The 27286-nt window shown below is 41.8% G+C and overlaps 1 protein-coding gene across 3 annotated transcripts in view; it reads left to right on the plus strand.

Annotated features, from left to right (window-relative positions):
- The window catches only part of igsf9ba (immunoglobulin superfamily, member 9Ba), a 70991-nt gene that overhangs the window by 14234 nt on the left and 29471 nt on the right, over window positions 1–27286 (plus strand). For all 3 annotated transcript variants that reach the window (XM_067595007.1, XM_067595005.1, XM_067595006.1), the window contains exons 2-4: window positions 3429–3626; window positions 16181–16327; window positions 24132–24283. In XM_067595007.1, coding sequence (XP_067451108.1) covers window positions 3429–3626; window positions 16181–16327; window positions 24132–24283 — 497 coding nt within the window. The remainder of the gene's footprint in view (window positions 1–3428; window positions 3627–16180; window positions 16328–24131; window positions 24284–27286) is intronic.

Genomic DNA, 27286 nt, shown 5'->3' on the forward strand with positions numbered 1-27286 from the left:
GTATGGCGAGGATAGATACATAAAACATATTGGTCTCCTGGATTTATTAGCTGTGTGATTTATGCAGATCTTACTCAACAGATTTCTGCCTGTCTGTATTTGGAGAGTTTCAAGCTTCACTCTGCAACTTGAGTCCAGTTGACATGTACAGTGCCAAAGCAGTCTTGAGTTGCCATCATTTCTTGGCTGTATTGATCCCTTTAATATCTATAGTACTGTTTATTTGTAAGATTGCAGGCTGAAGACAAAGCTTGTACCCCTGTGTCACATTTATGTGTTGTTGAGAGCATAAATATTTTCCTCTGAATAAGCCCATAAACCCCTAGCGGGTCACTGTGTCTCCATTAAGGAAATGAAAATGGCAAAAGCTGTGACCAAGCCTGTGCTGATTGTCGCTTCATGAGGATCTCATAAAGGAATTGGATAATTATTAGCCCTGCAATACATTATCTCAAGCCTTTAAAGTCTATTCTCAGTCCAAGATGTGCTCTCCCCGCCACCAGGATCCAAAAATAATGTCAGCCAGAAACCTGAACCCACTAAGCTTTTGCAACCTGAACTGTCTGCTGAGAAAACAATGGATTTCAGCAGCATGCACTGTTGTGCCACAAGGTTTGAGCTTGTGCTTCATGTCAAGTGACTCTACTTACTCAAACCAAACAATGTATTCAGTGTGTTTCATTATGGATGGGAGCCTGCTTTGTTTCCTCTCAAAGCTATAGAGTGCAAGTGCTGGACCCGTAAGTTAAAGACAGTCAAAGTCTCTACCATCATTTGTTATCCGACAGTCGTGCGCAGGTACACGCGTGTTTCCAGAAAACCTAGAACAGTGGGTCCCAGACTTGGTTGTCTCAGACTGGAGATGGGGGCTGAGATGTATCAGCATTTCTGTGACAAATCTTCCCGTTGCTTACTCAGACAGTCACTATTTCTGACCGCTGCCCACCTGGAAAACTTTGCATGCCACAGAGCAGGTTGTGTTACTATGACTACCAGCAACCGTGAGCTGTTGTCACTAGTCTTAGCTGCAGCAAAAGTGCATATTCAAGAATTTTAATATGGGGATTTTGATGTTGATATCTAATTTCTTATGTTTTGAGACATTTGGAAATGTAATTTGTTAATGTAAATGTTGCCTTTGATGTGGTTAAATTTTTTTTAAAAATGTTCTGTAAATGTACAGTAAAAAAAAGGAAATAAATTGGATTTCTTCAATTAGCCCTAAGGCTGTAAACAGGGAAACAGCTAGCCTGGCTATGTACAAAGGTAAAATCCGTCTGCCAGTACCTCTGAACGTTTGTATGGATTCAACAATCAAGATACAACATTAATTAGTGAGTTTTCGAGGTGCTAGTAGGTGGATTTTGTTACCTTTGCACAGAACCAAGCTAGCTGTTTCCCCCTGTTTTCAGTCTTTATGCTAAGCTAAGCGAACTGTTGCCTGGCTGCAGTTTAATTTTTAACAGATAGACATGAGAGTAGTATTGATCCTCTCATCTAACTCTGAATAAGAAAGCAGGCATTTTTCCCAGAATGTGAAACCATTCCTTTAAAGCACCCCAGAGTGCTGCAGCACCCACTGATCTAGAATCTAAATTGAGTTGACTTTTCTAAAGAGCATTTAACAGGAAAGTTTTGTGTCATATGGCTCCGCACAAGCCCTGTATGGGGTGTTGAAAGGGGTTAAATATAATCTTTTTTTAAAGTTGTTATAAATGAGGCTGCAATGGAGCATGCTCAGGTGTGAATTTCAGGCTTTTGGAAAGCCTGGAAGGATTAGTTTGGGAGATTTCTGATTTTGTTTTGCTTATAACTGGATAGGACAGGTTTCTTCAGAAGCGTATTAAAAGGTCATAGTTTTTACAGGTTGTACGGCAGCATCATGCCCACAAAAGCTTTCCGCAACAATCAACTCTCCTCCTGTTCAGTCTTAGCAGTCTTTATGCATTTTGACACGCTACACTGTGCTTGAGCAAACACTGATTCCCCCTTAGTTTAATTTTAATGAAAAATGCTGCTTTATTACCGACATTATTTAGATGGTCCAAATTGGTGAATGTATTTTGTTCGATCTTTGATGCACAGCCTCTGTAGCTTGTCAATCAGCTCCCCTATGAGCTTTTTTAATTGTAAAATTTACCACTGGTTGGTGGGTTTTAATTCTGTTTTAGGTTAGTATTCAGAATTGTGTAGCTTCTAGTGTTCTTCTGCTGGTCTATCAAAAACCTACTACAGCTGTTAAATTTTCATGCATGGTGAGCATAGCATAGCTATTTTCCCCCTACTTACTAAAGAGGCACAAAGCAGATTTCAGGACTGAGGCCCATTAACTGGCAGACCACATCACCCCTTTAAAAAGTGTAATTTGATTTAATCTGCTCTGTTTCTGTCCAGAATCTGTGTTGGCTGAAATGAATAAAGTGGATTAACTCTATCACAGGATAATGCAGATTAAACTGGTAAACACAATCACTAAGTGATGCATATGGCCTTTAGGGGTGGAGTTAAGGCTTTATTTTTTCAGACAGAAGAGCTGGGAGAAAATATTTGGGTTTTAATTCCAGTGTGCATAGTTGAAAGTGTTGAAGTTGGAAGTTCAAAGTGCTCGCAGGTTAGACAAGAAAATTTCCATTTCACACAACAGCGATGGTGGTGAAACATGGCGCAGAGAACACAGATCATGATGCCTCAAAATCCCAGTATTTGTTCTTCCTGTAAAAATTATCCCTTATAATGCAAATGATACTGCTAATGAAAGTGTTAAGTTATTCAGGTGGTGTTTCTCTAGAGTGAAACGTCAGCATGTCTCTTGATCCCTGAAGCGATTTTCCCCCTGGGCGAGGGCGGGTAGTCATGCTTGCTCTGACGGTGGAGATACAGCCAGTTCAATGAAAGCGGGGGTGGCAGCTGGAGAAAATCCATTCCCAGAGTGAGCGTTCTGCTGAGGCAGGTATGCCGACCTTTCAGTCATCTGATAGGTCAACGCTCGGCAGCATGCCTGGACATTCATGGCTAAACGCCAGGCCTGGTGGTGCTCATAGTAAAGCTCATCTGAGCAGCAGCCAGCTATGATCAATGGAACCCCTTGGCAGCTCATTTATAGTACAGTATGGCAAAGCCACGAAACACACACCAACAGATGCAGGTGACAGATGACGATAGGCCATTCTGTGGAGAGATGAAGAAAGCTGGTAAAAGGGAGAGGGTTTACTCATGTGTATTGTCCCAGCTATCTTATTGTAGTCCATGAGAATTCACTGTATTTTAAGCTAACAATAGGTTTGTTCCATTTTTCTGCTTGGTCTGCAGGATTTCTGTGCAGAAGAATTTTCATGCACCTTGTTCTCTTGCATGTCAGACTCCAGCACCACTCAGATGAACATTAAGATTCCTTGGTTATAGTAACAACTACTTCTTCATCCTCTCAGGTGCCCACGGAGTGAGAGAGGAGCCCCGGTTTGTGACGGCACGCGCTGGAGAGAGCGTGATCCTGGGGTGTGACGTGTCCCCTCCCCTGGATGGCCAGCAGCCTCCCTATGTGGTGGAGTGGTTCAAGTTTGGAGTGCCTATTCCCTTCTTCATCAACTTCCGCTTCTACCCTCCTCATGTGGATCCAGAGTACACTGGTAAGATGAAGTAAAAGAAGAGTAATCCAGCTCAGAAAGAATGCAGAGACATTGTGAAAAATCTATTTGAGCTGTAGGAGATTTGGTTAAAAACTTAGATAATAATCATTTGGATAACATCTTGGGATGAATCAAGATCAAGATCTTTTTGATTGCCAAGAACAGTAAATCCAGAAGACTTGTCTTATTGACACCACAGCAGAAACAATATTGACAACAGAGTCCCACAGTACTTACTGATAAACAGTAGCCACAAACCATTAGAAGGACATCAGGGCTTCATATGTTCACAGGTTTGAACTATATTTTAGCAAATGTGAAAGATGGAGGCTTGCAGATAAAATCATAATTAAAGCTGCAATACGCTACTTTCCATGTGTTTAAAGGAGTAGTTTGACATTTTGGGAAGTATGCTGATTTGATACCACTCTCATGTCTGTGTGGTAAATCTAATGCTACTCTCAGCACCAGCTTAGCTTACCTTAGCATTAAGACTTGTAACACAGGGATCCTGTTGGCCTGGCTCTGTCAAAAGGTAACAAAATCTGGAGGTAATGCATATAACCAGTGTTCCCTGAGGGAGGGAAATGAGGTACAACACATCAGTATGGGGATTGCATCCTCGCAAGACCAACAAAGAACCTTTCTCAAAACACCTGTCAAGGCCAATGAGACTGTCAAAGGCAGGAGGAGTCCCGTCTTATCGTGGGGCTACAAAGGACCCTGCACAGTCTCTGGTCCTCAATCTAAACCGCACATCATCGAGCCAAACAATAGGCAGTGAGGGGCTGCCTTGTGTTGTACCTCGTTTCCCTGCCTCAGGGAACATTGGTTATATGCATAACCTCCAATTCCCTTTCGGTCAGTACACTCGGTACAACACATTAGTGTGGAGATATAGCAACATGCCCAAAAACACCCCTGCAGATAGAATTAGTTGCCCTGATACAGCAGGCGTGATGACGTCAGCTACATCACCCTCCTGCTGCGAGCACAGACTGAGTGACATCCTGGGCTGTCACATCCAGGCAATAAAACTTCATGACTGTATGGGGAGAAGCCAAGATCACAGCAGAGCACACATCCTCTAGTGAAATCTCTTTAAAAAGGGTCCAAGATGCAGCCATCCCCCTGGTGGAGTGTTTGTGCACGCACCCTCACGCATCTTTGAGGGCTTGCAGGTATAAACACACAAAATGGCCTCTACTGTCCAATGAGAAAGGTGATGCTTGGAAAAGTGCTTTCCCTTTAACTGGGTTAGCAAAACAGACAACAGGCTGGTTAGTTGTGCGTCCCTCATTTGCTCAACATACACGCGCAACGCACATACTGGGCATATATTATGCAGACACTGTTGCTCGGTTGATGCAAATGGGGACGGTGAAAAGGATGTGAGCTCAAAAGATATATGCCCTGTATGACAAGGTAGGTGCTTTAGGGATGTATGTGGGATTAGGCAGCAGTATCACCTCAGAGCTGTCCAGCGCAAACTGTGAACATGAAGGATGAACAGAGCATGAATGTCTCCCACGCGTTTCGCTGAGGGCCAATAGGAACGTGGTCTTATATGAAAGCATATCAATGCCCAGACTGCAATGGCTCAAAAGGTGCATCGCTGAGCAAGGTCCCCAAGGATTTTCCGTCAAATCCCACATGGCACGCAGAGATAGCCGAGAAATAGATTTAAATAGTGGAAAAGGAAAGACTTCTTTCCAATAATTCTTGGAGAAATGTCAAAATATCCACCACAGAGCTTTGGAACAGAATAATATTCCTTTCGTGACACCAAGCATTGAATAAACGCCACTTCAGCGTATATAACCCCTGCGTGGACACTGCTCTGGCACTCTGTATTATGTCAGTGACATTGGCAGGCAACTCCATCGCTGTCAGTTTCTCCCTTTCACGGGCCAGGGCCACAGATCCCAGATTTCGAGATGCAGGTGCCAAATCTGGCCCTAGGCCTCCGACAGTACGTCTCCGCGCACAGGGAGGCACCATGGTTTCGTGGGCCATCACGTGGCGATCAGAATCATAGTTAATCTACCTATGCGCGCATGTCCCAGTGTGGCCTGGATCAGCGCCACCGGAGGAAACATGTACAGGAGTGTCCGAGGCCACTGATGAGCCAGTGCATCTAACCCGAGGGGCATGCTCCCATCTTGTAGCGAGAAGAATATAGGACAGGGCATGTTTTCTCCTGAGGCAAACAGGTCAACGGCGGCTTTGCTGAATCAACCCCATATCTGTTCCACTACATCGGGGTGCAGTCTCCACTCTCTCGCCAGTGGAAAACCTCTTGAGAGAAGGTCTGCTCCTCTTTTCAGTATTCCCGAGATGTATGTCGTTCTGAGAGACAGCGGGTGAATGCTGGTCCATGAGAGTAGGCTGTGAGACAGGGAGAGGAGGGGAAGAGAGAGCATTCCTCCCTGTTTGTCTATGTGCGCAATTACGCATGTATTGTCACTGCGTACTAAAACATCCTGTCCCAACAGCAGACCCATACTGTAAGCAGACTGATATGCCATGACCTCTCCTCATCTGTCCATGTCCCATTCACATGCACGTTCCTGCAGAGGCCTCGCCAGCCCCATTTGGATGCATCCGCAGTAACTAGAACATGTGAGAGAACCCTCGCTCAAATGCGATGGTGTTCTCCATGGGAGCAGAGCCCTCAGGCACAATGGTGTGACCGGCCTCCTCTCCTCTCTCTGATGAGAGGAGAACACCTGTCTGGCCTGCATCCAGCGCTGGAATTTTCTCATCATCAGCAAGCCCAGAGGCACCGCTGGAATCATAGAGGCCACCAGTCCCAGCAGGCACTGGCACTGACGGAGACGCACAATGTCATGCAGCTGGAACAGAGACAGACATGGGTTGAAAGCGGTCACTCTCTGGGATGATAACCGTGTTCGGTTGTCTATAGAACCCGGATCCAGACAGTGAAAACAAATTTTGTGGCTGGGAGTGAGACAGCTCTTTTTCTGTTTTATGACAAATCCCAGAGACTGTAGGTGAGTCACCAGCTGGGATGTGTGGATATCGGCCTGATGCTCCAAGTCCAACAGAGTCAGTAAATTGACCAGGTAGTCAAGAGTTCGAATCCCCTGGCCTCTGATTGGTGCCAGTGCTGCATTGAGGCATTTGGTGAAAATGCAAGGAGCAAGGGATAAGCCCAATGGCAGAACTTTGTATTTGTATGTTGTGGCGTCGTAGGCAAAGTGCAGAAACTATCTGTGTCTCGGTAATATATATTTGACTTTGAACTTTTGCAGGTATTTGTTTAGTATCCCAGGTCCAAAATAGGACAGAGACCTCCATCCTTTTTAGGTATCACAAAGTAACGGCTGTAAAATCCGCCCTGAGCTTCATTCATGGGGACCCTATAGCCTTTTTCTCCAGCAGAGAGTGGATTTCCTCTCTTAATACTGAAGCACAGGATAGATGTACTTTTGACATTACAATGCCTCTGAATAGAGGGGGACGCTTCCTGAATTGGAGTCTGTAGCAATGAACTACATTTCTCATGATCCACCGTGATGCTCTGCATGTCTGCCAAGAGGTTTCCCTCACGGCTTATCTGCTGAGCATTCGTGGTACTGCATTTCCTTCTGCTGGGGGGCTGGAGCAATGACCAGGAGCGGTCTGAGGCTAAGTTTGGGAGTGGACAGAGGGCTATTTCCTTGTTTATTTCTGCTAATGAGGATATACTGTGGGGCAGGAACAGCCCTTTATTGACATACAGGTTTTCTGAACATCGTGAACTTTCTGACCTGGTGAGGAGGGAATGAGTGTGGGGGCTGTGCCTTAGTGCAACTGTTTGTTTAACCAAGGTTTGTTTAACACCAGTGCAAACTGAAATTGAGGGATCTCTCGATTTTGCCTTGTGGGTCAAGAGCCTGTAGTATAAAGGGACACCGCAACTGCCCCCAGCTCGACTGTCTCCCCGTTCCCCGCGGGAAAGCTAGGCGTAAGACTTGCTTCCTCCCTCTCACTGTGGAGGATGAGTTAGTAGTTGTTGCTTGTTTCGGGAAAAAAATGACGTTTAGCCCATGTGGACTGTTTCGGCTGGGATTGGGGCCACGGCTCAGGTGTGGGTACCGATGGTCTCCAGAGCCTGTCCGAATAAGCCAGCAGGCTCAACAGCTTGGTGGAGAAACTCGGTGTACTGCATCTCTGGCAGTTCCTTGAATGTCAACCACAGGTGACGCTGGGCAACTACCGTCTCAGCCATGCCTGTCCTCGGAGTTATGGCCACTGTCCTGTGTGCTTCATCCAGCAGCTTGGCGGGATTCTCCTCCCTTGCCAGGGCCTTGTGTAGATCCCACAGCATCTCCGCTTGATAAGCTTGCAGCATCAAGGTTGTGTTAAGCCTGTGAGCCATCAGCCCCTATGTGCGGTATATTTTCTCGAGCTGAAAGGTGGAGAATCTGTACTGCTTACTGAGTAGAGTGGGCTTGCTGCTTGTGGTGTTAGACTTTGGTGCCAAATGGATAGCACGTATCTCATCCATTGGAGAAATGTTAGCTAGCCGTGCAGCCTCCATATCCTCCAAGTCCAAGAACTAGGTAAACGGCAGCCTTATGGGATGTCCAGGCCCGTGTGAGCTCATATGTAAAGTCGGGGAAAACAGGTTATTTGTCTCACTGCTGTGAGCTGCTGCAGAAGAAAATAATTTCCTGCAAACTGAGTTTGCTGTTAGTGAGGAGGTGGAGCCGGCCACGGCACTTCAAGGCGCTCGGCTGTGTGGTAGCACAGGTCAATCATGGCCAAGGTGGTGCCGTTGGTCTCGGTCGGAAGATCTCCAGCACAAAACCCGGGAAGGCTCCTCTTCGTCTCCTCCATCTTCGACCTCCTCTTCCGAGCAGCCGTCTGAAGCGGTGAGGGAAAGCTCATCCTCAGACAGCACACTGAGCTCTACATTGTTGATGGAGACTGTGTGTCACCTTGTTTCAATGATGATGTTATTGACCAACCAGGTTGCTGTACATGAACACAAAGTTTTATGTCTCTAGCATGTAGTCCCATATGACAACCAGTTAAATATATTGCAGTGCAGATGTGCTGTGTAAATGCACTGTATTTTCCAATCCTATTTCATTGAGAAGATTGACCTGCAATTTTAGTATAATCCAGTGTGTTTTTCCCTCAGAACAGTATTTCAGCTGTTTGGGCTTTAAGACATAGTACAGTACTGAGGCCTTTAAGTAGTAAGAAAAAGACTTGGCCGGCTTTGCTAACTGTTCTTTCTTTTTGTTCTAATATGGCGTTCAGAGCTTTGCAGGGGCATCTGCTGTGTCTGAGTGCACAGAGGGAAATAACCATGGCTCAGCAATTTACTACTGCATTGTTCATACATGCTTTCCTACACATTCCAGTGACAATGCAGCACAGAGCACATACTGTACAGTATAGAGGCACTACGGTATATTAAAAAAACCTCCATGCTGTACATATAAAGACATATAGGATGGCAGTTTTAAAAGGAAAAAAAACAAAATGAATGAAATAAAGCATGAAAATCTTTGCTTTTATGAAGCTACAATTAACAAATTTTGGTGTGTTATTGATAAATGACTTAGACAAATATAGTATTTTACTCCAAGTTAATCATATATCTTGGGCTGAAACGATTACTTGATTAATCCATTAGTTCATCGAAAGAAAAATAATTGGCAACAATTTTAATAATTGATTTCTCATGTCAGTGATTTTTTCGAGCTCCAGCTTTTCAAATGTGAGGATTTTCTGCCTTTTTCTGTTTTATATCAGTATAAGCTGAATATCTTTGGGTTTTTGACTGTTGGTTGGACAAATTAAGACATTATCCTGGGAAATTAAGGGACAATTTTTCATAACTTTTTGATATTTTATAGACTGAACACTTAATTGATTAATTGAAAAAATAATCTGTAGATTAATTGATAATGAATATAATCGTTAGTTGGAGCCCTACATATATCTAGCCTGCATAGTAAGTCCAACTGAAAATATAGCCGCAAGCAGCAATTTGCAGGCTCATTCCTTTGTGTGCTCAACAGAAGGAAGCAGCTCAATCAGCCAAAATTAGAGACGTAAGCAGCAACAAGCAGGTTGCTGAGCAAAGTCACTAAAGGAGTGAGGCCAAGCACATACATGTTTCATTACAATGGATGCAGAGTTTCAATAACTCCTCACTCAAAGTTCTGCTCTTTGTCCCCCTTTCATCAGATGTGATGAAGGAGATAACACAGGATGTCTCCAGTGAGTTTAATCAGGAATGTTGAAAGCTGCATCTTGAGTTATGAGTAAATATGTGATAGGCCATGCCCACTTCTAAATGTTTGTGGCATTTGTGGCGCCCCCTATGGGTCAGGCTCAAAACATTTTCATAGACCTATTCCCAAACATGGACTGAAGTTATGTACCAAGATTTATGATGACTGGACAAATGGTTAATGAGTTATGGCCAATTTCCTGCAAAGCCCCGCCATTGCAAAGATATTTTGGTTGACGGTGGCCCTATTTTTGGACTGATCTTGTTAATTTATAGTAGAATTGTGTTGGCTATCTCAGTCTCCTTAGGCTGTACACCGAATTTGGTGTCGATTGAGTTAAAATCCAAAAAATAGATGTCACATTACTGTTTTTCAGTTCATGCAAATTAGCATAAAATCCATCATGGTAGACTTTTATGGGACAGGTCTTTTTTGTAGAGCACATTGAGCTGGACGTTGTGTGAAATTTCAAGTCAATTGGACTTACAATGTGAGAGGCGTGGCCTTTCCAAAATTGCATTTTTGGGCCTGAATTACAGCACCACCATCTGGATGATTGGGTTTGTATGTCTTGGGAAGAATTTGCACATTATTTCCAGTTATTGTTATTTATTAAATTTCATGGATTTAGCTCATTCCAGCTCACTGCAGGTTGTGCTGCAGCAGAAGACAAATAATAATATGGCACAAACTCAGTAGCGCTCTGCCCCTTCAGGGTTTGAACCCTAATTAAATTGCCTTTTTTTTGTCTACAACATTATACATATCTGCAATAACGAGCGATAACATGTAGTTCGATCACAGGCAGAACAGACTGTCACTCTGAGCCTGATAGCATCCTGCCGCAGACAGACAAAGCACACTAGCTTTCCTGCTAAATTCTCCTTCTTATCTAACTTACAAACATGAACACGTCTTGACTGCACCTTAGCTTGTTCAACGAACCACCAAACAAACATTCATCAGGATAAAGTGCACTGCCAATGTTAGTTAGCAGGCTAGATAGCTAATTAGCTGCTCAGCTGCAGCGCATTAAACAGCATGTAAACATACCTAAAAATGCTGGTGTGGTCATTGCTCTTCAAAATCCTTGTTAGTGACACACTGTCTGTCCATGACTTGTAGCTACAGCAGTTTTTTTGACTTTGTCTCTGTTGTGTATGGTGTAACACTGGTAGCCTGTCAGTTAATGTCAATCAACAACCCCCCCCCCCCAGCTGACTAATCTTTTCCAAAGACCTTTTTTCTTCATTATCATAGTACAAAACTATTAAGAATAGATTTAAAAGACATGTTGACATTATTTTTGACTGCAAAGAGGGATGGTTAAAAAAAAAAACTTCCTTCTGGTATAGACAATGTATCTGCAACTGCCTTAGTCCTTACGGCAGGAAAATTGGTTCTTCTGATGTTGCTTCAGTGTCAGTGACAAGATGGCGAGCTGTCAGAATGGGGTCAAAATCATCCCTTCCTGTTCTCACCTCTTTACCAAGTACAAAACCCCCTCCTGACCTGGTAATATGCTGTGAAATAAAGGCAAAGCATGGCTTGTCAAAAAGCTGCAGTCTAATCTCCCTAGTGTAGGTGTCGTAAATGTCGTAAATGTTTTTCAGTTGATAGATTAACAGGAGTAGAGTGAGAATTGTCTAAATAATATTGAATCCATTGAAATATCTCCCTGTGGGCATTTCAAGCAGGGCCATCACTCTAAAGAAGCCTAATGGCAGTGACTCACTGTCTGGGGAACCCTCCTTTAGTTTTGTAGTGGCTGCTGTAGATGCTCCAGCTGCTGGAGTGTTTCATTGTTTACTTTAACCTCCTGACTAACAGCAGGATATGAGTGAACAGTGCTTTTTCAAACAGCATCACACTCCACTGTGCTCACTTTGGGCTCGAGTGGGCCCCTGCCATGTGGCGTCAAGTCCACTGTTGAGGAATTAACAGTGAACAGATGCAACATGAATATGGCCAGTCTCATTACATAGATTAAAATGTATTTTGGGGATTTCATTTGCATGGTGACGGTGTGATAATGACACTGGACTGTAGTTTATGAGATGTTCTTTGGGATTGCTTAATGGGTCCATGCAGTCTCAGAGCTCATTTGGGCTATTCCCATGAATTCTTATCACTCAATATAAATAAAAATGGTGAATAGAAGTAAATGTGCTATTAATTCATCACACAGCTGCTACCAAAACAGAGTAGGACACACATGGATGCTTTACATATGGATCTATTCCAGTCCATCTTGATTTGTTTGGGTCAGTGAGTGTTACCACTATTCAGTTTCCCATATTACTAATTGTTAAGAGACCTATTAACTTTGATATGTAATTCAAGATACCTCAAAGAGAAGATGTGAATTTTTCCTCATTACAACTGTGTATTTTCCCTGTCTAATTTACTGCTAAATGAGAAATTGTGCATATCTGCTTGCAGACTAGATCTATCCTAGATCGTTCTGCCAGTTTGTCCTGCGGCTATATGGAAATTACAACATTTAAAAACATCTATTTTTGTGCCCACTCAAGCAAAGACGTGATCAATAATTCAGATGTGCAGCTTGTGAAATTTTAGTGTCAGATTCTCCCGCTTTGGGACAAGCTGTTAGGAAAATTAAATCATATCTCTCTTAACACCAGCTTTAGCTGCAGCCTGCACAAGAATAATATGGAGTTGTAGGTATATGTGGGGCATTATTGAGAAGGAATATGTGATCATATACAGTATTAAGGTACGACTCTTTGTTGCTTTGTCCTCTGGATTGTAAGCTATCTTGTTAGCATGCAGTTTATCTTCAATACTGGCCGCAGTACACCTTGTTAACAGCCCTTTTCATAGTAGAAAAATGCTATGTTTACATTATATTGGTCATCATTATTACCAGCTGCATGAAAAAAAACATGTTCACGTCAGCCTCCTCATTGTTATTCTGGGTCAGAGATCTCGGGAATTTCTGACATCTCCCATCTGGTGAAAAGAAGTGTCAACAGACTTAGTAAAATGGCTGCAAAGCCAACATCACTGACCGTTACATGTAAATGAAATCCAATATTATCTCTAATTAAATTGGATTCAGCTAATTAAATACACTGTTTGCATCTAGTTTCAGTCATAAACAATATATAGCCTAATGAAATGCTATTTATATGTGTCACTACAGGACTCCCAGGTCAGTGTAATGGGAGGCTTTCTAGTTCTTCTTATTTTGGTGACATTGCATGAACACAGCAAAACACAGGTGTAATTAACTACACCAATAATGGCTGCATTCTATTAAGTTATATTAGCTCCAGGCAATTGTGGTATTGTGCATGCTGACTCATTGTCACTCCTGAGCTTTTCTTGCTATAAAAAGTTAAAATGTGTGCTGGGTCTAATAGGGAGGCTGAAGGTTTCAGTATGGTTCAAATGAAGTGCTTGTCAGATCATCTAAAAAACCCTTTCAGAAAGTGGAATTGGCTGCATCCAACAATTTCTGTTACTTCCCCCGAAAAAGACAATATGACAATCAAGCCCACTTTAAGCAGTGATTGGCCGCAGGTATGCGGAGGTACAAGAGTGAGGCAGGGCTCTCTGTTTTCAGTCTTCACATTACTCCTTCTGTTACTTTTTGTGTATATAATCAAGTGAAATTGTGCGCTATTATCCACATTTGTACAATCCATTGCGTCAAGACTACAATTAGACTTGCACACTTACAGTGCCCCCTATAGGACGGATGGGGACCAGGCCACAAACAGAATAACCCATAGGACTGTAATGTGCTGTTTTCAAAAACATCAAAAATAATTATGTTTTATGTTGTGACAATGCTGTGGTTAAGGTCTGGTTAGGTTTAGGCACAAAAACTACTTGGTTAGGTTTAGGGAAAGATCATGGTTGGGGTTAAAATGATCACTTGAAATGTGATTTCTACTTCCTTAAAATTACGTTGTGGTGGCAACAGTAAACACCGTGTTACAGGTGTTACAGGTTTAAAAAAATGTCCCGACTCGTGGTTGGAAACGGCCACGGTGACGCGAACAGCGAACCCCTGCAGCAAAGTCCACTTTTTGCCATCAAACTGTGTAACCTATCTAGCCACTCCTCCTAATAAGGTAAATAATCAATATAAAGTTACCTTATATTGACTTCATCTAATGCGTCACTTCCCAGGTCATAATTACTATGGCCACTAGATGGCGTAAACATAAGTATAGGTCGTTTTTGATGGCCTGAATTTTAGACCTAATGTTATTACATTTAGGTAGCTTTAGTGTTCATAGTTCACTGTATTCATGATGTGCTAATTCCACGTAATTATAGACATGAGCATTGCCCTTTAGCTATATATTGTCTAAAGTAGTTTTTTAGTGCACCACACTGTGTCTGCCAACTTTGACATTTTGGATCTTTAGAATTTCCTCTTCAAAGCGTTCCTAATTGACAAAGCTTGTGATGTGATCTGAACAAGGTGTTAGCTCCTCTGTTTTCACAGTAGACAGAACTCTGTACTGTGTAAGTGGTGTATGCCCAGGGGGCCAGTCCTGACGTGGATACAGTGCTGTTAACTCTGTTTACAGCAGCACCCTCTCACTTCTTGACAAATGGGAGCTGAGGTTGATCCCTACCCTTCACGCCACCACCCGCCCCACTCAGCACTTCAATGCCCAGTCAAAAATAGACCTGACTTTTTAAAGACAAGCTACCTTTTTACTGCAAGACTGCAGTCCCCGCTCTTCTCTCTTCCCTTTTTGGTGTATCGATTTTCTGCTAACAAAAAACGTCAGTTTTCTACCGCAACTATGGCAGCAATCCCAGGGTTGGGGTATCTATCTGCTGCATTAATATACAGTGCTGGAAGAGCAGTTCAGCCTGCCCTCAACGTCAATATATTTGCCTGACACTCAGTCTGAAGTAACAGGAAACAGTACTTACAGTACATCTACACATCAAAGATTGGAAAAATACTCCATCTCAGAACACTCGTCAGACAGCGGAAGCGAATGTTTTAGTCTGTTGGGCTGTCAGAGGCAGCCATGTGAGCAGCGGGCTAGAAGCTTGAAGACAGACAGCTTAGCAGCTGAAGATTTCACCATGCCTGGTTTCCTGAACTTCCCTCATCCCTTGTGATTTCCTCCTTTTAGAATTCCAATTTATCCCAAGCCTTGAAGAAAAAAAGAGGCGGGCGGGGGTGGAGAAGTTTGATATGAAATAGAGAACTGGTAAAGATGGAAGGCTAGTCTGATACTTCATTTCAATTCAGCTGAAGGTATGGCCTCCATGTAAAATCCACCTACCTGCACCGTTAAAGCTCACTAATTAGCTATATTCTTATTTGTTTAATTTGTACAAAAAAGAAAGTCGTGGCTTAAAGGACTTCCAGTTATTATGCTAAGCTAATCATCTCATGGCTGTAGCTTCACATTTAGCGGACAGATATGCATCTAACTCTTGGCAAGACAGCGAATAAGTGTCAAATCTGAATCATACAAACAGAATTGCTAATACCCCTTTGAGTTTGGGGGGATTTTAGAGATTTTATATTCTTGTGTTTCCTCCAACAGTACTTGGAAGTTTATTGAAGGCTCCAAATTGCCCATAAGTATGAACGTACAGTGAGTGTTAGGGATTGCCTGTCTCTGTTGGCTCTGTGAGAGACTGGCAACCTGTCCAGAGTATTTTCCTGCCTTCCATCCAGTGCTTGGACCGACTCCAGACTGTTGTACTCCCTGAATAGGAATAAGTAGGTAAAAAACAACAAACGGATTAATGAATATGTTTGGCACACCCGACTTGCACTATGTACATCAAAATAAGTTTCTTTTAATAACTATTAGTCCAAAGACTGAGTTTATGGAGGCCTTGAAGGAAAATTCATATAATATTGTACTATTCCTGACCACATAGAGTGCACACATGAGGAATCATATGTTTTATTTGTCTTTTTAATATCTTTAAAAGACAAATGAAGCATTATCTTAACATCTAGCTCCTACTTGAAACTTTTATGCCTTGTGGGATACTGTCAATACAAAAGGCCAAACCAGAGCACCATAAATCTGTTTCATGCTCCAAGGAAAAAAGGTTGGAGACCACTGCCCTGAAGCGAAGCACTTAAACCCCAACTGTTATGATGGATCTCTGTGGCGACCAGCAAGCCACCACCGAGTACCTAGTTGTGAGTTTGTGTACACATTTAAATGCAGAAGCCGACCACTGCTGGAAAAGAGCATGCGTGTGTTTAGAAAGACAGAGAAAGACAAATACACAGTGTTGTTAATCCAAGTGTTGTTTTTCATCTGTCTCCAGGTAGAGCCTCTCTGCATGGGAAGGCCTCCCTGCAGATTGACCCAGTGCGCTCTGAGGACCAGGGCTGGTATGAGTGCAGGGTCCTGATGCTGGAGCAACAGTACGACACCTTCCACAACGGCAGCTGGGTGCACCTCACAGTCAATGGTGAGTCACCGCCACATTGTTTGCGCTCTCTGACCTGGGAACATATGTTTGTGGGTGTGAATGCAAAAGAAAAAGACAGAAAACATAACTATGTCACACACTTGAGCTCCTTATGTAATAAACTAATATTTGTTTGAGGATAGGGACATTTGGACACACATTCATTTCAAGGTCATAAGTACAACCATAGTAACTAGAGGACAAACAACACACCTGATGATAATCATATAATTATACTGGACAGCCATTCAGGGTGGAGCTACCTGTTAATGTGCCTTCAGCTAAATCCAGTTATGCCATTAGATCAGTTATGAGATTGTAATGTTATATTTGTCATTAGTTTTCAGATTTCAGTTTCTATATAAATGTTTCAATTACTTTTCAGTGTAGGGTTTGTTAGATTTTTACTTTTTAAAAGTCATAATGGGTTTTTTGCATCATGTGTTAGTCAGGTGGACGATAAATATCATTTTATACTGTGATACTGATACAATATATATCACAATATAGTACATTTTCTTGAAAATTGGATAAAATAATGAGACAGGCATGTCTGCTTTTGACTAATCCAATCCAGATTAAGTACCTTAGAAATCAAGGTACCTCATCACATAAACACTAAAGAAACATCTTCCTACATTTATATTGTACATCATCAAATAACCTAACTTAAGTTTTAAAGTGGACCTACAGTTATTTAAAAAAAAAAGCTTTAGGCATGTTTTTAACATCTAGTTTAGTTTTCGAGCTTATGTTTTAGTTTTCAGTTATAACCTTAATTTGATTAATTTTTGCTGGTATCTGAGTATCATGTCTCATTAAACTACAGTATGATATACTGTATTTTTAATAACATGCAGTTAAAAGTAGTAGTTAAGAGTCCTTACTCCAGTTGGACTTTTCGTTTAATTGTTTCCTAACTTTTTACCAGCCAATGTGGGTGAGTGGCCATTAAGCTCTGTTTTAGCTAATTCCTGCAGCTCCTTTTCAAAAGGCATCGGGTAAAAAAGGGATGAGAGGCTGGTTAGAAGAGAATTGATTGTGGCCTGTTTAAGGCGGTTCTGGCAGGGATCGTCTGTGATAGTCTGAGAGCTATCAAAGTGATGACCAGGCAGAAAAAAATCTGCACCTTTGCATTTCCCAGGAATGCCCCAGTGGCTTAGAGAATCCTACGTGAAGCGTGTCTTCACATTGTTGCAGCGCACCAGAGGCTACAGAGACAATGATGTCTTTTTTTTTTTTTTTTTTTAAGTCCTGTATCTGTTTCATATAAGGAATGCTTTTTTGACAGATATTAAATTAAGCTGCTTCATATGTTTTTGAATAAAGGCTTGCAGTTTGCAGATGCATGATGCAGCAAAGATGCAGTAAAGTATCTGCAGCAAATTCATGTGGTACAGTATGTCTCCCTCTTAGTTGGCTTACCTGCAACTGGTAAATATGAGTAGAGGAGTATTTCCTGAGTAGACATTTTTTAAAAAAAAAGAACAGTTCAGGCCGAAAGTGGTGATTTTCTGTGCAGAAACTTCACAGGTCTCTTACTTCAGGAAGCTATAATCCTCCATGTTGTTAGTGGCAGACTTTGCGAGCAAAGTACTGTCAAGCTCATTCACATGTATATTTTTGGTCTGTGAACTTATGAGCGCTGTGTGAAACTCATGCATATTCGATTTGATCATGCATATGTTTTACAATGGATGCGATTCTCGTATTTGAATAATGATTACGACGCGCTGTATGCGAAATACTGTGTAAAGAACCATTTATTAAGTCCATTGCACCGCGTAATCACTTTGGAATAAAAAATGCTGATCTGTATAAAAGGTTATTATCAATGCAGAACATAATGTTTTCTTTTGTGTGTATTTGTGTGTCAGGATGTGTTAGTACACCACACACTGCAAATTACTTTCTGCACAGTTTTCTGTGTATGGCGCATTACATCAACATTGACATGAGAGCGTCTCATCGCGTGTGTTTGTATGTGGCTAAATGAGACGTCTGCTGTTTGAAGTCGGAGTTGACGAGTGAATAGGTCATACTCTGCCGCCGAGTGTCACCTGCACACTCTCGTGATGTTTGGCGTCTGTGTGTGTGTGTGCGTGTGTGTATGAATGTCTTGTTGTGTAGGCATACTGCATCTCTGTAGCTTTCCTCATCAGTATTCACTCTTAACTTCAACTGCTCCCTCCCTCCCTCTTCTGCTGCTCTCCACTCCTGTCAGGCCTTTCAACAGAAACTGAGCTCTATGGGCTGTAGCAGAACTAATAATATCCCTGAATGTCATATGTAGCTGGCATATTAAATCATGGCATTTTACATGACCTCATGTATGTAATGTGTCTTGCTACAGAGATGCATTGGCCACACACACTCATATACTTGAGGTAAATATGTTAAACTGGTACAAATAAAACGTTTTCCTGGGGCTGTTATTTGAATTCAGATACAGACATTTATGGAAATATCAAAAGCTGCAGTTGTTTCAGAGTCTAGACATCTAACAAGAGAATTCATATGAAGACTTTATGCTACTGTTGTCCTCTAAATGGGTGTCTGTAAGGGAAGCAGGTGCCATTTTCGTCTGGCCTCCGCACAGACACTAGGGCACCCATTTCCTTTGGCCGTTTTTTTTCTCCTTTGGTATTTGCATACACTCCTCCTTTGAGTTCCTGTTTGCTGGCCTTCACTTCCTGCCAAGCTGACAGGGAATTCATGCCCACTCAGTGGCAGGTGTCAGATGGCAAGGCCTTGTGCCCGAAAAAGACACTAAGGCCACTCTCTGTCCTCCCTCCTCCTCTCCTCTCCTCTCTTCTCTTTCTCTAGTCTTGTCTCTACCCTGTGCTTCCCTTCTCTTTACTCTTCAGGCATCAGTAAGGTTTTCAGAGGTTTAAAAAATACGCCAGCGTGCCAACATTTTCATATCATTTTAAGTTAAGCATCTACACTGAAACATAAAAAAATAGACAGTGCTACTGTGTCGACAGGTTAGGGATTTGCTGGCATTTTGGCCCCATTTGGTCGACCCAATTGGGACCCAAATGTCAGCTCATTTGTCCATCAGCTACATACAGTATATGTGTATCTGCCATTGTCAGTCACTAATGGTCTCAGTATTGCAAGAAGTTGAGCCAATGTGAACAATCATCCTCTGGTCGATATGGGACCCCAAAATACTAATTTAATCCATTTTTTTTATTTTTTTTAAACATTTTTTCCCCTAAAATTGCTCACATGGATAAAAAATCAGCCCATTAGGAACCCAGATATGGTCTACTTGAACAAATGGGCAAAACTCTTACAGTAAATCTCAAGCCATTATTTTAAAATAATAATAATAAAAATAAAAAATAAGTTTAATACTGGGGTCACACTACACAATATCAGCCCAGGCACCTCATGACTTCTCAGCAAAAAAAATCTATTTTTTGCATTCTCTCGCCTTTTCTGGTGGCTTTGACAACAGTGCATAATGTGAATCCAAAGGAGAACAGAGCGTTCTTTCGTGCACTAACCTATAAACACGGAGGAGGAAAAAGATACTGTGTTTTACTTCATTTCAGTGAACCTGTAGCCATTTGTCTGTCACCTTCGAGTGAGGAGAATTATACCAAATTAAAGAGTAACTTAACTCCAGGCTGAAAGTCAGTGCTTCTCTGAAGTCTGTTTCACCTTTCACCTCTCACCACACCCAGGAGTGATGTCACAGTGTACTGACACACCCTGCAGTAAACTGCTACACCACTGCAGCAAGGACAGAAGTTAACCCAGTGGAGGTCAGAAAAAACAAGATTTTCAGAGGGTGTTAAGTCACTTTTTAACCACATCTGTGAGTGCGACATCACCCTCTACACTTCCATAGCTGTGTCTGAAATCACTCTCTTGCTCTCTCATTCACAGCAAGCTATGATTAGGTGGGATCCAACATGTAGTCTCTCGGCCAGGTCACTGCAAGAATGTATGACCACTTTATTCTCTTAATTCCAATTCTGTGTAGGTTGAAACACCTTGAGTAAGTTGATGTACAGTAAGAGGAGGGAGTAAAGTCTCCTTGAGTGTCTCTTTCTTCTCTCTGTAACAATTTACACTGAAACGTTTGAGGCTCATGATGTGAAATCAATGAAAAATGTGTACTCCATGTAGCTGCATTCTCTCAGGAGCAGAGACAAGAAAAGAAAGACCAAGCAAGCAAATAAAATGATACAGACACACTCTTGAGTAAGTGATCAAATAACATGTAAGCCTTCAAAGAACAGCCCCCGAACCCTGCGTCTAAACATCCAGGCCATCTGCTGGATGTGGTGTGTGGTATGCAGAGAAGAACAGTGGGGAGTGCGGGATATTTAAGCATCTTTAATGTATATAATTGATGAAAAGCTGCAATAAGTAGGGCAAGAGTTTTATGCTCCGCTTACTTTTTTTGTAGAGCAACTCCCATGCTTCCCAGCCATGGTGACACTTCCTCTGTGATGAGCTGTACCTGACGGTGTGAAAAGAACTCCCAGGTTGTCCGATGTACCTGCTGTTGTCGCTGCCATGTGTGCCACCTACTTCCTGTCAACTGATGCTCATTCCCTTGAGAGGAATCTAAATAAGGATGAAAATTAATATGTAAGAGGAGGATGTGGGTATGAGCAGCACCGGCTCAGTGGTTAAACAATTAGGATGGGCCAAGTTTCCCAATAAGAATCAATAAAGTATATCTTGAGATAAAAGCTCATTGCAAAGCAACTGCACAAGGTTGCCTCCTAATAACTACAGTGAAAAATGATGCGTCATGATGCGTTTAATGTAGCCGTTAACCCATCAACTACACGTGGTTCAACAGCAGCAAAAGTTACTTAAACCGGTCGTGCATTTCATTAGACTCTCCATTCATCTATTATATGTAACGTATGACTGTTAGGAAGTAAGGGGGCAGTATGGACAGGCAGATGTCTCAATGTGCTAATTGGGCGATTTGTTTACTCCATGCCAGGTGCTTGTGTGCAGTCTGAAGCATGGCAACACTCCCAGCGGCAAGCAGTGACCCACTTGTATGGCAGCGCCGTCCTCTCTTTAAACACAGTGCCACCATTTATAATCAAAATATTATGTTGAAACACTGAAAGCAGCTGGCTGAGGAAGACTACAGTTTATTGGCCTGCGGTACAGTAGGTGGTAAAGTGCTCCCTTGTGGCTGTTCGTGAAGCTCAGAAACATCAGGTGGAAAAGCGGTGATGTCGCCAAGTGGCTTCTTTAGGGTAAATGGCGGCATGCAGAGGAGAAACCTCATCTCTTTCTGATGTCCAGCTGGTCCAGAAAACTGTGGCAGCCACATCCCCAATCTGAGCAATTTATCCTCTCATTCAGTACCAGGGATAGGTCAGAATAGCCAACTAGTGTGGTGTTACCAGTGGTGGAATGTCACTAAGTACATTTACTGCACTTAAGTACAAGTTTAAAGTACTTGTACTTTAGTATTTTCATATGCTAGTTGATACTTCTACTCCACTATGTGTCAGATGGAAATATTGTACTTTTTACTCCACTACATTTATTTTACATAAAATAATAATAATGATGAGCTCATAAATTACACTGCATTGTTAAAGATCAGTTCCCAAACTTCTTGACTTGTGGCCCCTTAGCAGGCTTGGGGAGTAACGGAACACATGGAACGGTGTTACATAATTAGGATACAAAAAATAGGTAACTGTGTTCTGTTAAAATTACAGAAAATAAGATGTCATCAGATTGCTGATACATTTAGTGAAAATCAGGGTTTATTAGCAGGATTACAATTTTAAAATACATTTTAAAATAAAGAACGATATACTACCACACACTGTAAAAGTCCCAAATGTAAGCTGTGCAGAAACCAGAGGGTAAAATAACTCACTGATCCACGATGTTGTGAATAGAGGATGATAACACATGGCACGCGCAGGTGCGCACAGTGGGCGCATGTACACACATTTCACACGCAGGGAACCTATGTTGGGAGAGCAGGCAGGGACGGTTGTTACGTACTGTGGCAGTCCCAAAGACTCGTACAAATAAGTTAAAAGAGAGCTTGAGTATATGACAGCTTGTAGTGCACATAACGGCTCTCTTCAAGATGACTGTGTGGGTAACGTGTCCACAGCTGACAGTGTGTCACTGGTCGCCGAGCCTGTTCAATACTGAATGAAGTAGAGAAAACTGAGACATATCATGCAAATAGAACCGAATAAAAGGACACGGCGAAGCCCATGATGCCGCTGCACATATGTCTGCCACTGCCATTCCAGAGAAGCAGAACAGCAACAGCGACAACAACAACAATAGATACATGACTAGCAGCAACCACAGCTGTGTTGTGCACCTTCGTTGTAGGACGACAGGCTACTGCCTGAATTTGCTTAATGAAATTTTTTTTTAAAAATACACTGAGCACATTTTTGATTCTAAAAATCTTGGTTTCCCCATTTTCTTTTCTAAGGTTACATTGGTCTGTTGTCTTACAGAATACACTTAAGTAAAAGTCATCTTACTGATATTTCTTTTCTCTTGTCTTTATTTGCATATTTGGTATTGAGGTTATCCAAAAGTAACGGAAAGTAATCGAGTTATGTTACTTTAATAATGTGATTCTTGGATTAGGTTACTGGCTACAGTTTTTAACAGGTAACTAGTAATTGTATTGGAATACATTTATATAGTAAACCTATATATAGTTATATCTCCTTGTCATGTTTCAGATGTCAGAGTTGTTAGCAGTTCCACCAAAGATGCATTTCCCCTCTAAATATTCCCTTATATGGTTCAAATAAATAACTGTTTGAAGCCCAAAGAGATAAAACCCTCCATTATTTCTCAAAAACGCAAAAATTAAAGAAACATTTTGAAAAATTAATCCAAATTTATGTACTTTCCTACCCAATCTCTCATCTCAAGACCCCTCAGATTTATCATGTGACCCTTATAAAGCAGTTCAAACTAGCTCCACCTCAACCAGCTACAATAACAAAATGCTGCTTACACATTAACTGTTAAATGTATTAAATATATCAGTCACAACCCAATTTTCTGCAAAACAAATACTTTTACTTTGGTACTTGTAAGCATATTTAGCTGGTTATACTTCAATACTTTTACTGCAGTAGGATTATGAATGCAGGATTTTCACTTGTAATGACGTATTTTTACATTCTTGTATTGATACTTTCACGTAAGTAAAGGATCTGAGTACTTCTACCACCACTGGGTATTACACTGTCATTGCACCCATGGCAGCTGTTTCCAACAATAAAGCACTGATAAACCCAGAGTACACTACTTGCCCAGCACCAAACAACAGACAAAGTTAGCAGATGCAGTAGCTGGTGAACACAGAGTAGCTTTTAGGAGCAAAGAGCCAGATATTCTATTCAGGAGTTGGATATTGGACAGATGGCCAGAAACACGACTCCAAATGGATGCTAGATGTGTAAATAAACAACAGTTTGGTAACACGCTAACATGTGCCATATCAATTTAATAGGTGATGATGTGTTAATGTTGTTTTTACAGCTTGTGGCGCTGCCCCCAAACAGCCAAAAAAAAAAAAAAAATCAATTTCATACTGTTTTAAATCATATGTAATTTCTGCCTCAGTCATTTAACTCATTACAGCAACAGAAAGAACAGAACGACAAAGGCAAATGGATTCTAAAAATCATCCGTGGGAAGGCAGAAACATTATCTAGATTCAGGAAAGAATCTGAAAACCTTACATTGAAGACGACACCAGACAGGATGTTTTAATGCAGTGTAACAATTTCTGTTTTCACTCTCTCCACAGCCCCACCTACATTCACATCAACGCCACCACAATATGTGGAGGCGAAGGAAGGGGGCAGCACTCTGCTTAGCTGCTCTGCCCAGGGAAATCCTAAACCAATGATCAGCTGGCTGAGGGAGGGGGAGGAGCTTGCAACCAACGCAAAATATTCGGTAAGAACAAGATAATGGCAATAACTCAGATTTATGATTGTGTACAAATATAGAAGCAGGGCTTTTGCACAGATGGTGTCATCCACTGAGTCCATCTGTACTGAAAGTATGTTTATGGAGTCTATCTCACTCAGGCTAAAATCAGTTTATTCTGTTGTTGTGCTGCAAGGAAAATCATATTTTGTTGTAATAAAGCTTCAGTTGAAGCTTTAGTCTTTGAAATTATGTCGCAGGCCAAAAAAACAATAAAACATCCAGCAGTGAGTTAGTATTCATGTAAGAATATGATAAAAAATAATAGGAATCTTTTGTTTTTTACATTTTAAACATATTGTATCACAAATACTGAAACTGAATTTCAAAGCTGCAGACATTTGATTGATTAACTAGACCGCAATCTGTGATCGGCCCAGCATGACTGTCAGTCAGGCTCTTCCTGCTACTCTGTAATGTCTTCAGTAAAAATAAAAATACACCCTGAATCACTTTAACGATGTTAAAAAAACTGCTACCGGCAGCACACTGTGCATTTCTGAGCCCCCTTTGTAGTCTGGTGATACATGATTTTTATTCCCGTGGATAAACTCCCAAATGCAGACGGTATGATGTCATGACAAGATATTTTTGGAACAGCCTCAGTGTGGTTTGATATGAAAATGTTTCAGTTACATAAGCCATCAACAATAAACAGCAGGTTTGCGGTGTCAGTCGCACAGAATCAAAGACGTTTAACACACCGCTCCGTTATAGATGTATCAGACACACCAGATGCTTTAAACGGACCATGATGCACTGCAGCCACAGGATGTTTGCATCTTGAGTAAAAGGTACAAATCTCGCTTTTTCATCAAGTGGAAAAAGTCTCGCTCATTCGCTCTCACTATACTATCGCAAGTGCTCTTTTCCACCTACACGTCCGGTCCTCTTGGGGATTGTAAGGAGTCATTCTCGTTAAAGTAGGAATTAGACGTAGACGAGGCAGGTTAAGTAGGTTCACTAAAAAAAAAAAATCATCACAAAAAGAACTCCTGGAATGCTTTGAACACAACAACAGGTTGGTGATTAAATCTAACAAGCAACATTTAATGGCATTTTTAATACCTCCTTTTGTTGTTTTAGGAACTTTTTGAAAGGTAGATGCCTCCTTCCTTTTCTGCATGCCTTCACATTCTCATATGTCACTGATATTGCTGTCTGCTGCAGGCGCTATCAACCCTTTAGAGCCGCCTGCGTGATATAGTGCACAGGAGGTGACGGGGGGGGTATCCAGTAGTGTGTTCTCCTTCATTTTCCCCTTTTTTTTGCTCCGCCATTTCTCCCTCCAGTCGCCTCTTTTTAACACCGTCCCCTCAGTAAATGATTTGACAACATTCTGATGCATTATTAATCTCCTTCTTCTACATCAATATTACATAAGCCCTAATATGAATGTTACACTAAAAATGAAAATCACTACTGAGAGCAGCGTTTATCAGCTTTCCTCATCCATTTGCCTTTTCTGAGCGTATATGTTGAAGCAAAAACCCTTGAACTTGGGAAAGCTCCTTCTTGTGGTGAGAAGAAAGTATTTGTGTGTGTGTGTGTGTGTGTGTGTGTGTTGGAGCAAGCAGGAGGGTATATTTGCTCACCCACATGCTCAGTTCCATGGAGATGTCATGGAGAAAGGCAGGAATGTGACAGACAGGGTTAGAGAGGAGGAGGAATCCTCATCATCCTCTCTTTACTTTACTTTATTACTTTATTTGCACATGAAAAAAAAAAAGAACCAAGACGCCAAACAAAAGAGTCGTACAGGAGAGGATAGAAACCCTAGGTGGGATTATGAGGGTCTTCTACAAAAAGCGCTCAAACCACAAACAAAAAAAGCAAGCAGGAAAACAACATCAACTCTCAGCAACCGTCTTCTGCTTCACATCCAAATATTGGTCTCTCTGGATGTGTCAGAGTTTGAGATCCTGCCTTCACCTCATCTACTGCCTCTTCTTTCCTCTTACCCTTCCCCCTCTTCATCTACTGCTGACATCTTCCTCCCTCCCTCCTCCTCCTCCTTTTCTTTAATCTTGTCTCCCTCAGCTTGGATTGAGTACAGCTATGGCTCAGGATGTATTGGAATGGACTGATGACCATTACATATTATCAGATCCTGTTAAGGTTACTGTCTTGGAAGTCTGCTACAATCACCACTACATGTGCTGTCTGTAGGAGCGCAATGATTTGATCCAACAGATTTGATTCTGATACTTTCAGCAGAGATTTAGTGCAACGTAAAATCCTACAATGTAGTGAACTTAAATGCAACAGCTCTACAGATTGTGGATTGTAACAAAGCTGATCAAGTCTGCTGTTTATTTTCAAGGCAAAAATGAGCCTCAAAGGACAGCAGATCAGTAAAAAGGTACTGGGTCATGAGGGAGGCTGAAAATCTGCCATATCAGCCAGACAGTCATCAGTTCAAGTGTGTAAATATAATAAGGACAATTTTAATCAATTTTAATCTCTTCCAACTTTTTGAAAATCAATGCGAATGGCTTCCCAAGCTCTCACATCGATGCCTCACAACACTTGGGTGTTTAGTTTACACTCAGCATGACACACACGTTGTATGTTGCAGCAGTGATGCACAAAGTGTTAACCTTGATAGACAAATCTGAGCGATGGCGATACAGTTTGCCAACAGGCTGACAGAAGATAAATGCTACTCCGAGTCGATCTACTCGTAGCATCTCTCAGATAAAACATTTGAAAGAAGGATGAATTGGAATAATTCTGCAGGCGTAGCAGATGCCCCCCCCTCAGCTGCATGAATAGACAGACTACAGCTGTGTGTGACTTGAATGGACAGAGCCTCGCAACGTGTTGCATAATTTATGAGGGTATTTCTATTAGGTCTGGTTAATGTGTTTCTTCACCACTTATTGGTTCTCATCAGTGCCTGCGCACAGGGACACGCAACAACATGGAGTTAGACGTTTCCAAGGTTACCACATGCAGGAATCAGACCTG

Source organism: Thunnus thynnus, chromosome 7 (assembly GCF_963924715.1).
Source record: "Thunnus thynnus chromosome 7, fThuThy2.1, whole genome shotgun sequence".
In the NCBI taxonomy this organism is placed as follows: Eukaryota; Metazoa; Chordata; class Actinopteri; order Scombriformes; family Scombridae; genus Thunnus; species Thunnus thynnus.